Here is a 12,234-nt window from a genome sequence, read left to right as displayed (position 1 = left end):
TATAGTACGTTCGCGTTGAGCTGAATCCTGGGTTGTTGGTTAAGAAGCCATACAAGATCAAAGGCTTTAAACATAATGTTCATGACGCATTTATTCGTAAGCCCATGTTACGGGTGCACACTTAATTGTTGAGAATATGGTGTCTAGTGCACTGTCAGCGAGTGCGGAGCGAAACCCTCTTGGAAAGAAGTTCAACAGCCAAACGAAGTATCTACTTATGAAACTATGGGAGTACTTTAAGCAAGAAGCGAAGAAATGTAAAATTTTTATCAACATCACGGAGAGAATCTGGAAGGCCACTGGTATTGTATGTAATGCCTTCTTTACTGGGTTTTGGCATACATTATGCCACGCAGGGATTTCCAGGACATCCATTGTAAGAGTTACAATGGAGCACAACAAGAAAGGTGGTTTATCTAAGCAAAGAAAAAGGTACAAAAAGCACTTTGCACAAGCCCGCTCAATTGTAATTGTCAGGTACAAATGTTCACAAGTCCATGTTGATGCAGACAGTTTTGACCGAGATTCCATCAGACAAGATCCATTCATTGTACGGAAGGAAGGAAATTTATCGCTCTCAAAGATTTGGTAAGTTAAATTTTGAACCCTGGAACTTTGTCACGTACTCCGTCTTAGGCCAAACTTAAGAATGATGGTGTTTTCTCTGGGGATAGAACATAGCTTTAAAGAGTGTTGAGTGATATGGGATTTAAGTACAAGACGATTAATGACAAGAGGTTAGCATTGAAACTGTTTGTGCTTTAATGTCACTACACATATATGCAGGGTATGCTATGAGCAGCCCTGCATAGTCCATCAGCATCATAAATATTGAAGACGAATGAAGTACAAAAGAACTAAAGGAAGACCAATTGTGTATTTAGATGAAACTTGGGTAATAAAGAACTTCTAGAGCAATTCCTCATCCAAATCAGCAGTGATAGTGAAGATTGCGATGGTGGTATTAATGAATCTTCCACTAGCACCAACGGGTCCAAGTTTTCTTCTGTGCTTGCTTCATCTGATGTAAGATTGTTTGATAATTGCAGCATTGGTGCTACAACTTGATTTTGTTCCCCAGGAGTCATCAGGTAGCTGGGATTAAACTCTGTGAAGTACATGAAAATACAGATGAAGTGTAAGTGTGTGCACTTTAATAAAAAAAATATTATTGCTTTATTGTGCTAGCAGAAGTTGAACATACCATCCCTTGTATATTAAATCAGTGCAGGAGTGTTTGGAAGTCACTACAGGTACTATCAGCCCAAATTCATACAAACAGTATTATTTCATTTGTTGAAACTTTAAGAATTTTTTGGGAAGGTAACTTCAAAAAAAAATTCTGGCTGGAAAAACTGTGTACATGTGTGGCGAAGTGATGAGAAAAGGATTAAAATGACAAATTGACTAAATGGGAACAGAAGACGATAGGCAGCTGTGTGGTGAATGTGAAGTAAAATACATGTTGTTTGGCTCACTTGCAGGAACACCAATGCTGCATAACAGATTTTGAGCTGTTATAATTTGGTTTTTTCTCTTTTGAGGCTGAAGAAGTTTTTTCCCTGAATATAAGCAGGCCACTTATCTTCTAAATACAGTGCAACAGTGGCCCCAGCTCTTCTACTTATACAACTCTGTTTTATACACACAAAAACTGTTTTATTTTTCTTGCAAAAGTGCCTCTTACACAATGGATTGTGAAATCATGCATGTTGAGGGCAGGTGTGTGACGTCTGGCTTCGCCATAAACATGTGTCAACATGAACATCAAAGGGCCGCACTTTAGAGGCTTCCCCATTGAAAATGTATGGCAAAACTTTACAGTGTCATAACTGGAGTGTCTTACATTCGAATGAAGCGCTTTTAATATATTTTTAGCGGATTGAGAAGCGCTACGTATCGAGCAAGACAGGAGGCCCGTGCGATGTAGCAATCGTAAGTTATTAATCGTTTTTGAGGGTTCAGCTCAACGCGAATGTACTATAATAGCTGCAAAATATAATCAACCAGTCTACCACTAAAGATTTTATGGTTGATCATCTGCCCTGGGTGTTTGGAGCTAGGTACTGGAGATCTGAGCCAGTCTGAGTAGGTCTCACACTCCTACATACTGTGTACTCAGAGGAGGTAGGACATGACGTAAATTACGTAACTAGTAATTACGGCGCGCCCCGATATATGAGCATTTCAGTACAAGACAGTACAACCTGGTAATGAGATAAAAGGTTATTCATAAGCTAGTAATCGTTAGTTTATTTACTGATAAGTACTTCGATGACGTAAGCCCCGGTAAGCCCCACTGATATCAAGGAAAAATTCATTATTGCGCTTCAATTAGAATCTTACCATCTTTGGCGAATCAACTGTAAAGTCAAGGAGGAAGCTGCCGCTGTCTTAACTACTCGGAGCATGGCAAGTCCAGATACCAGGCAGAATACACTTCCCACGGTGTTTAGAGAAGTGCAGTCTACACCGAATTTTAAATTTGCAGCAGGTGCAACCAAGTCTGGAAGCAAGTCCAGAATAAAAGGACGAGTCAGTCATAAAGTACTGTTTCCACTTGAACAGTCACGGCCTCCACAAAAGCTGTGGTCAGATAAAGAACTGAGCGGTTTAGCAAAGTTCATAAGCTTGGAAAACGATGGATTGATAGCTCGGGTATCTAGAAAGGACATGGAGTTTTGGGGTAGGGCTGCAATGTTTGTACAGCAACAAGCAAAGACTGAACATCGTCGCACAGGTAAGCAATATTAATATACATTAAATATTATTTTACTGTTGTTAGGACAATCTTGCAGATCCAAGGCCAGCATTTAGCATCCATGGAACGAATGTTGCCATCACTACAAGCATTAAATCAACCACCATCTAATGCACTATTATCAGGAGCACACCCGATGCAGCGTGTATCAACACCAAGGAGTTTACCTGCAATTACCACTCCAACAAACAGTCTACGTATTACTACCAATCCTCCAGCATGCAGTTTACCTGCAATTACCAATACTGCTATGAACAGCTCATCTGCAATCGCCAATCTTCCAACAAACAGATTAAACGTTACAGCCAATCCTCCAGCATGCAGTCTACCTGCAATAACCAATACTGCTATGAACAGTTCAGCTGCAATCGCCAATCTTCCAACAAACAGATTAAACGTTACAGCCAATCCTCCAGCATGCAGCTTACCTGCAATTACCAATACTGCTATGAACAATTCATCTACAATCGCCAATCTTCCAACAAACAGATTAAACGTTACAGCCAATCCTCCAGCATGCAGCTTACCTGCAATTACCAATACTGCTATGAACAATTCATCTACAATCGCCAATCTTCCAACAAACAGATTAAACGTTACAGCCAATCCTCCAGCATGCAGTCTACCTGCAATAACCAATACTGCTATGAACAGTTCATCTACAATCGCCAATCTTCCAACAAACAGATTAAACGTTACAGCCAATCCTCCAGCATGCAGTCTACCTGCAATTACCAATACTGCTATGAACAGCTCATCTGCAATCGCCAATCTTCCAACAAACAGATTAAACGTTACAGCCAATCCTCCAGCATGCAGTCTACCTGCAATAACCAATACTGCTATGAACAGTTCAGCTGCAATCGCCAATCTTCCAACAAACAGATTAAACATTACAGCCAATCCTCCAGCATGCAGCTTACCTGCAATTACCAATACTGCTATGAACAATTCATCTACAATCGCCAATCTTCCAACAAACAGATTAAACGTTACAGCCAATCCTCCAGCATGCAGTCTACCTGCAATAACCAATACTGCTATGAACAGTTCAGCTGCAATCGCCAATCTTCCAACAAACAGATTAAACGTTACAGCCAATCCTCCAGCATGCAGTCTACCTGCAATTACCAATACTGCTATGAACAATTCATCTACAATCGCCAATCTTCTAACAAACAGATTAAACGTTACAGCCAATCCTCCAGCATGCAGTCTACCTGCAATAACCAATACTGCTATGAACAGTTCATCTACAATCGCCAATCTTCCAACAAACAGATTAAACGTTACAGCCAATCCTCCAGCATGCAGTCTACCTGCAATTACCAATACTGCTATGAACAGCTCATCTGCAATCGCCAATCTTCCAACAAACAGATTAAACGTTACAGCCAATCCTCCAGCATGCAGTCTACCTGCAATTACCAATACTGCTATGAACAGTTCAGCTGCAATCGCCAATCTTCCAACAAACAGATTAAACATTACAGCCAATCCTCCAGCATGCAGCTTACCTGCAATTACCAATACTGCTATGAACAATTCATCTACAATCGCCAATCTTCCAACAAACAGATTAAACGTTACAGCCAATCCTCCAGCATGCAGTCTACCTGCAATAACCAATACTGCTATGAACAGTTCAGCTGCAATCGCCAATCTTCCAACAAACAGATTAAACGTTACAGCCAATCCTCCAGCATGCAGTCTACCTGCAATTACCAATACTGCTATGAACAATTCATCTACAATCGCCAATCTTCCAACAAACAGATTAAACGTTACAGCCAATCCTCCAGCATGCAGTCTACCTGCAATAACCAATACTGCTATGCACAGTTTACCTACACAGCAAGGTTCTTGTATAGATCTCCAGTCATTTGAGCTCTACTGCAGCCAATTTCTTATTAAATTAACATTGGACGATCAGCTCTCAGTGTTGTCTAAGATGTATTCTGCAGTATGTAAGTCAGCTGGTTTAGTGGAAATCCCTGTTGATTTCCTAAAGCTTGCTGCTGATGGAATGAGACATTTACGCGAGTGTGATCTTACCAATGTAATTTATCGTTTTGCTCGAGTAATTGGTACTATGAGGAAGGACAAATCTGACTCGCTTTTACCGGTTAGGAGAATGGCGATGGGGCTGATAGAGTATTGTGTAAATTTCTTTAATGCTGAACACATTAACCAAGTATGTTTAGTGTTGATAGATTAAGTATATTAAATGTATATTTTATAGGTGAGATGTCCATCCGACTACCGTTCCTGGCTTGAAACAATGTATGTCCTGTTTGGAACCAAATGGTGCAACATATTCTCTGGTCCCATGTGGAGTTACGCCCCAGTAAACCAAACAAATGATGCACTGCATGGATTGACAAAGGATCCTATAAATGTACTTGGATCTTTAATAATGTGGATCATTATCTGAATTATTTTAACAGGCTCTGGTTAATGTACCTGCACCTTCTGATCGCACTGTCCGAAGGAGTATAGCAAGCAATGACTTCTCCATTGGAGCAGATATTCAAGTATATAATTGTCTCTGTGTTACTGCACTTATGTAGATGGTGTTTTAGACTAAAGTTTTGGACAAACTAGCTAAGATGTATCTTGATGTGCGTTGGTGGTTAAAGGGTGATGGCACAGATGTTGTAAAGGGCCTTTGGCAATCTACATTAGGAGAGTGGGCAGGAGATGTCGCCCTAAATGACGGGAATCTACAACAACAATACACTAAATACAAGTGTAAAATGGAAGAAGTGAAAGGTCTTGGTATAGGAAAATCTATTGAAGAGATAAGAAGTACTTTGAGTCAAGAGGTTGCAGCCATCAGGATTGATCTTTCTTTTATATCAAATGGTATGTATTTTTATACTGTATATTTCAGGTTACTTGCATAAACCTATTGATGCCTATCATATATCAACATGTGAACTGCTCAATACTAGGTTCAACACCAGGCTCTGGCTCGATACAATGTTACTTCTTTTGCATGCTGTGCTATTGTGTAAAATAAACTGTATGTGTGTACTATGCCTTATATTCTTACAGAGCTGCAAAACGTCAATAAAAATTACGAAGAGAAGCTACGAAGTGGTTCAACAGAAAAAAACATGTTTACACTAACTTGGGAGATTGAAGAACTGAAAAGCATCAACAATGAAGGACGCACGATCCATGAAGATTTGCTTGTTTGCATTAACTTCTGTACATCCAGTTTATTTGAACGAAACAATGTGGCTGGCAAGTTAACATCTATCAGGCAAGGACTGTTGCGGTTTACCAAGAGGGTGACTTACTTTAAGCGAACACCAGCCACACACGTATTTGTGCTTATGATCAGTCCAGAATTGCGCGATAGGAAGCCATATGCTGTACTAGTGCAGTGTCTACCATACAGCGGTTTGAAAGAAGTGGATATTCGTAGATTAGTCTCTGCCTTGTGCCTGAAAATGAAGAGTTATAATATGAAAGTTTCAGGTAAAAATCTTTCATAATAGTAAACTGTTGCAGTATTCTAATTATAGGTTTTGTCACAGATGAAGAATTTAACTACTTGCGTACCAAAGGCTATACACGACCCTTGTCTGTTATACAAATTCGTTGTAATGTTGGCAGTGTAAGTGCTCAGTGCCCAGATTCTCCAGTACCAGTAACTGTGCTACAAGAAATATTGAATTGGAAAGTGATGGGTATCTCAATGGATGATGCCATTCACCGGTTACGGATTCGCACAGTTCCAAGTGGTCAAACATTCCACAATTGGAAACTAGGTATGTTATTTTGCCAAGACAAATTTAAATAGCTGAATAAATTTGACAATTCCATAAACATGTATATGTTGTATTACATACTGAAACTGGAAGCCTAAGAGCTCTTTTTCCAGTACTTATTACTTTGTTTACAGTAAAGATTGCATGGCTTTATCTGGAAGTTCTAAAATATGGAGTCATGCCGACTGCATGCTTATATATATTACAACAAGTCACGCCAAACTTTTGTTATTTATGGTAGATGTGTTTTAGACATAATTATACATGCACTTTGCTACATCATTAGGTAAAACTGAGTCACTTGAAGAGGAAATGAAGTCAATACTAGCACAGTACGAGTACTCCAGTACCATAAAAGGGTTTCAGGAACGAGGAGTTCCTTTTTGTACGTACATGTATGTCCCAGAGGTTCACCCAGAAACTGGAGAAATCTTTTATGAACATGAAGATGATGCTCATCTGCTGAAGGTTGTTGTGCATTATCAGCTGCATGCATATTATATCATTGTAATAGAGAATTGCTAGCCACACAAGAGAAGGTGGTCCTGATCGTCTAAGATTAGAGAGATACGTAGAGGCACTTGAAGACCCATCTTCGGGCTTAACATATCCAGCTTTCACAGGGGCACGCAAGCAATCTGTTATGGATGCAGAACGGTTATTCAGTCCTGACCTAGCAGACTTCATGTCTAGTAAGGGTTATCAGCATGAGGCAAAGTACATACGCACTATTTGGAATTGGAGGAGAGCAAATGATGAAAGAGGCCTCTCTGAAAGGGAGCGCTCAAAGTTTAATTATCAGTTTCTGAATATGTTGCTAGATGACCTCATGCCATGGTACACACAAGAATATGATGATGAAAGAGGCCTCTCTGAAAGGGAGCGCTCAAAGTTTAATTATCAGTTTCTGAGTATGTTGCTAGATGACCTCATGCCATGGTACACACAAGAATATGATTTTAGTTTGTTAGAAGTCAACAGGTACGTATAATTTGTCTTATTTGTTCATTAAATTATCTCGTAGGCCCATAAATAATGTTTTGGGATTTTCAAGGGAAACATTAGTGGCTTTAATTACAAATATTGAAGGAAGAGAATACCACAGGAGGAGAATCACTAATAGCAGACAAAAGCCAGACCACCCGAGAGCATCCAGTACAGATGACGTGGAATCATTTTTCGGTATGATGAGAGACAGCATTGGAAGGAATTTTACCACTAAACAGGTTGCTTTTAACATTCGCAAAGTTTATAGCGAATTTACTAAGCGGCTGGACCCAGACCTGCCCTTCTATTACTTCACATCATGTCATACAAGATACTGGGAAGGACCATTGCCAAGCTTTAATACTCCTTCAGTAAAGCCAGCCAAGAAGAAAAGGGTCCCCAGACGTGAACAACCAGCTGCATTTGCACCACGTTGTGCCACCATGCCTGTGCAAGGGAGCCTATCAGTGCGTCCACGCTTCCACAATGTGCCCCTTGAACTACCACCACCACCAGGCATAGCGTCTGTACATCTAATAGATCATTCTTATGTGTAATTGTAAATACAATACATAAAGTATAATTGTAAATAAATCAATAAAAGTTCACAATGTTCTAACTCATTTGATCATCTGGTACTAGCACATTGGCAAACTTCTCTAGGCCACAGTCCCTTAACGGTGATTTTTATACCTGCATAATAACCTGGTCCAGAAGTAGGCCAATCTGAACGAAATTTTGCCCAAGCAAACGACACTTGTGTAATTCTGTTATCACGCAATACACTGTGTACACTGCTCAAAGCTTCGCTGACAACATATCCAATTGTTTTCCAGTTTCCATCTAAATGGCATCTAAAAGCAATTGCTTGGCTGTCCTTTGGGTTGTCCACTTCTGGGAAAACATTAACTGGTACTGCTATTCCATCACTTAGTAATCCACTGACCTTTTCCAACACTTTTTCATATTGCTGGTTGCACGTAACCCCAATACATTTAAAAGTAACTGTATGAGTTACATTGTCTTCCAAGCCATCATCCGTTATGTCATCATCGGTGACATCTGAGTCAATCCCTGGATTTAGTGCAGCCAAATCTTCTGATGACGTCTCTGATACGTGATCAATTTCATCAGGATCATAGTGTTGAGCATCATGAGGCAGTTCGTCATGCCATTCCCACTTCATGATGACCATGACTCCTTGTGGAGGAAGATGTAAAGTAGATGTGTCTCTTATAATATTGAATTCATCTTCCTGCACACAAGAGAATGTAACATTCAAATTGATGAATTGTCTTCTACTATCAATGCTTTCCGCTATTGTTTTTTTTTGTATCCATGGCATTCTTGTAGAACACCATTCCTGTGGACATTTTAGCTCGAAGCCAGGATAAACATTTCAGATCTAAATTGAAACAGTTTTTACTTTAATGCGATTGTTTAATTCTATTGTGTATGTTTTTGTAATTGTATTTTTGTAACTGTAAGAATTGTATGTAAGGGATAAGCGAAAACCTTGTACAGGTAAATGCCTTTTGTGTATCTCTTTAAACAATTTGACAATAATAATAATTCTTTACCTTAATAATAGTTACGTCTTTTATAGTGAGTTTTGAAGGGTACTCCCTGTCCAACGACGAGTGGCTTCTAATGAATAGGTCGTAGGTGAGGGTTTCTTTCCTTCTTATCGAGTAACCTTTAATTTTCACAGGCCTTAGTTCGATAGAAAAGACATCGAAACTAGGGATAATATACATAAAGCTATCTCCTACAGCAGTGACCATAATGACATCGTCCTTTTCAGAACAAGAAGGAGCGTCTGAGCATGGACGAAACTGTCTAGGGACATAATGCACCTTTATATCGTCACAATCACCAGTATCCCATATCGAAGCAGAGTTCAAAGAACCAGGGTCACCTGAAGTCCCGCCTGAAGTCACCATTTTACCATGCGGCCAAATATCTCAAATGATTACGTAGTATTTAGTCATGTCCTACCTCCTCTGCTGTGTACTAGTTGATAGTAATTTTCCATTGTATAACTGAAAAACCTGACAACACTTCATGGCAAAACAGTGGATAGAGAAGATTGACAGGTAGCTGGACTCCTAGAGTTCTGGCACTGACACACTATATAACCTCAGACCCACTCTCCCAATAGAATAAAGGGGCATGGCCTTTCTTCCTTCCTGGCTTAACCCAATTTGGCTAGATCACAGTTGGATGCATTAGATGAGTAACAGACAATCGATCCCAAATGAGAGACAGTTTGAGAGCTCTACTTAGATCTCCTCTTTGGACTCGGATCTGCTCCCAAAATCTTTACTGGTAACCTCAGTTGTCGATTTACCTCTAATGACCACCAATGAGTAATGATTTGTGGTCTTACAACACTTAACAACTGACAAGTAATCTGTTGAGACAACATCTGTAATTCTCCTCATTTGAGAGGATGACAAATAATTGTCCTGACTTGCACAAATGTTGAGTTGCAAATCACACACAGCACATGCCATTGCAGGTCTGTTACTAGACAATGGAGAAAAGTTAATGGGTAGTGGGGAATGTGTGGAGCCGTGGGTGCTAGAAAGGAGGGAGGCAGCACAAAAATACAAAATAAGTGGGAGGTTCGCTACTTGCATTTTGTACATCAAAGTAAGTCCCATTCTAAATGGTTTTATGGCAATATCCACTTGCTTGTTCACAGTACTGTGTGCCAAACTCAGGGGCAGGTTCAGAAGCAAACAGCCCTGGTACAGAACAGTGTTACACAAAAATTCATAGCAACATAATGTTAAGTTAATTATACAAACATATGGATCAACAATATGGATCAACACTGCTAACCTTCCAGTACTGTTAAGGGTGCTCGAGGATATCTGAAACCATACAATGCATGATTTTGTACTGTCTCTTACAACCAGACAACGTGTAAAATGAATCCATATGGTACTTATATTGGTAGTGGTTCCCCTTCTCTTCAACACAAACCAAACAAAATTTTGCTAGCCTTTACCGTTCTATAGCTACGTGAAATTCTTTCCAGAGCACTTAAATCGAAACTAGTCCTTCATCTTTACCACTAGAGCGCTGGAAATTGCGCTAAATATACTAAAGTTTACAACTCACATATCTATGAAAAGTATTAATCCATAGCTTACATTGATAATAAGTAAGCGCTGAAAGTGTGTTTCACTAACCAAACCCTCGCGTTTCCATCGCCTTTACTCACGAAGCCATAGTGCTATGGACAACATCTTTTCAAAGTCCTGTAGAGAATTTATCTGCCTATCTCCGTGCAAAATTTGAAGCTTTTACGGCTATCACTCAAAAACTAGTTTTATTTTTAGTAAACATGTGCAAAGATTGCATGTGCCCAACATTATTGATATAATAACCACACAAATTCCTATTAACCGCAATCACCAACTTTTCAAAATAACATGTTATAAATGCTGTTCAAAACACAAAGAAGCTCTGTTTTCTCTTCTTCACACATGGGAACAGCTTCTTGCTATGCCTGGAGTCTTCAGCAAGTCGCTCTTCGTTAGGTTACGCTAGGCACGCCATCATCAGCAGCTTGTAATGCCTTGTGATTCCAGCTGGTAACATAGTCTCCTACATAAACAGCTTACAATTACAATACAAACTACCAGCATACCCTATCACTCAAAAAACCAAGGCACGAATGCATGTTAGCTACAAGCGAAACATGCATTCATACTTGTCGCCTTATAATAACACTTACTTTTAGACTAATTCATGCTAGTGTAACTCTTGATCCATCAGACAATCATTTATCATTTGCCACCACTTCAGCGACAATTTTAAAGTAAAAAACATGCAGCTCTTCCTTGTGTTCTCTGGCGCAAACACAGGCGCTTAACATGGATACTACAAGTATGCGTAGTAACGCCAATTATGATGCAACAGCCGCATGTTGTTTCTGGGCGGCACTTAAACGGATTCAAATATCAGCGAGCACCCTTAACCCTTAAACTCGCATGAAACTTTTAAGGAATTAGTCCTGAATCAGCACAGAACATTTATGGAATGCGTGTTTACACAAAACAAACTTATATGGTGAGGTAATACAGCCTTTCCTAAATCTATTAGCCTAAAACCATATATCAGTAGAAAGCTTATTCATTGATCTACTTGGGGAAGGCTAAATAACCACTGTAACAACAATCGCTTACTTGTTAAAGCGAAGAAGATCGATGTCTCCCTTTATCGCAACACCATATTCTTCACTTCAATCATAGTTTCGATTGTGGGTTTAGTCACGTGAGCTATATACGGCCTGATTCGCCATTGAATGGCCATTCGAATAGTACTTGTTTGAAGAAAATTGGACGAACTGTCAATTTCTAAAGGTATGTAATATATTTTTTGTGATTAGTTGTTGAAAATTATTTTCACGGCGATCTTTGGTGTTATGATTTGGTCGTAGGGTAAACCCCTAGGTATCATTTTAATGCTTATTACATCACGAGTACAATGGCACAAATTACAAAGCCATATGGTAAACGCTTCAAAAGTTACAGCGCTTTGTTTACAACCATGCATAAAAGCCTATATATAGGCTTATGCGCTTTCAAGACCATGCGTAATCTACCTATATATAGGCTTATGCGCGTTTAAGGGTTAAGATAATACTCCACATTGACACTACTGCTGCTGGATGAAGTATCAATTGATCCCACT

General features: G+C 39.5%; 2 protein-coding genes and 3 long non-coding RNA genes across 8 annotated transcripts in view; 4 read left to right on the top strand and 1 right to left on the bottom strand.

Annotated features, from left to right (window-relative positions):
- LOC136254613 (uncharacterized) overlaps window positions 1–1,254 on the top strand; it is a 522,347-nt gene extending 521,093 nt beyond the window's left edge. Inside the window, exons 2-3 of one of the 2 annotated variants that reach the window (XR_010700579.1) lie at window positions 1,082–1,138; window positions 1,192–1,254. This is a non-coding gene — a long non-coding RNA (uncharacterized lncRNA). Of the gene's footprint in view, window positions 1–1,081; window positions 1,139–1,188 lie in introns of both variants that reach the window. The other variant, XR_010700580.1, reaches the window with a different exon arrangement.
- Window positions 430–871, top strand: LOC136254647 (uncharacterized). The gene is made up of 3 exons (XR_010700614.1): window positions 430–588; window positions 637–737; window positions 787–871. It is a non-coding gene; the product is annotated as an uncharacterized lncRNA (long non-coding RNA).
- Window positions 1,255–2,144: 890 nt separating the features above from the next.
- LOC136254675 (uncharacterized) lies at window positions 2,145–2,809 on the top strand. Its single transcript, XR_010700669.1, has 3 exons — window positions 2,145–2,289; window positions 2,339–2,740; window positions 2,786–2,809. It is a non-coding gene; the product is annotated as an uncharacterized lncRNA (long non-coding RNA).
- Window positions 2,810–4,298: 1,489 nt separating this feature from the next.
- On the top strand, window positions 4,299–7,402 carry LOC136266951 (uncharacterized; the record flags this gene model as incomplete). Its single annotated transcript, XM_066062303.1, has 8 exons — window positions 4,299–4,955; window positions 5,004–5,159; window positions 5,209–5,295; window positions 5,344–5,626; window positions 5,819–6,247; window positions 6,307–6,540; window positions 6,827–7,008; window positions 7,055–7,402. Coding segments are annotated over exons 1-8 (2,376 nt in total), but the record flags the coding sequence as incomplete, so codon positions are not given.
- Window positions 7,403–8,039: 637 nt separating this feature from the next.
- On the bottom strand, window positions 8,040–9,525 carry LOC136254111 (uncharacterized). Of its 3 annotated transcripts, none has more exons than XM_066046785.1 (3): window positions 9,108–9,518; window positions 8,474–8,782; window positions 8,040–8,421 (listed from the first exon to the last, which is right to left on the bottom strand). In XM_066046785.1, the coding sequence occupies exons 1-3, from the start codon at window positions 9,468–9,470 to the stop codon at window positions 8,371–8,373; spliced, it is 723 nt and encodes a 240-aa protein (XP_065902857.1). In that variant the 5' UTR covers window positions 9,471–9,518; the 3' UTR covers window positions 8,040–8,370. The 3 variants fall into 3 exon arrangements, 2 of the variants coding, with proteins under 2 accessions (XP_065902857.1, XP_065902850.1); XR_010700323.1 differs by having other exon boundaries at window positions 8,043–8,782; window positions 9,108–9,267; window positions 9,384–9,525; XM_066046778.1 differs by having other exon boundaries at window positions 8,041–8,782; window positions 9,108–9,509.
- Window positions 9,526–12,234: the final 2,709 nt, after the last annotated feature.

The sequence above is a fragment of the Dysidea avara genome, chromosome 1, assembly GCF_963678975.1.
Source record: "Dysidea avara chromosome 1, odDysAvar1.4, whole genome shotgun sequence".
Taxonomy (NCBI): Eukaryota; Metazoa; Porifera; class Demospongiae; order Dictyoceratida; family Dysideidae; genus Dysidea; species Dysidea avara.
The sequence above is the reverse complement of the archived record's forward strand: the minus strand, read 5'-3'. Positions and strand labels throughout refer to the sequence as shown.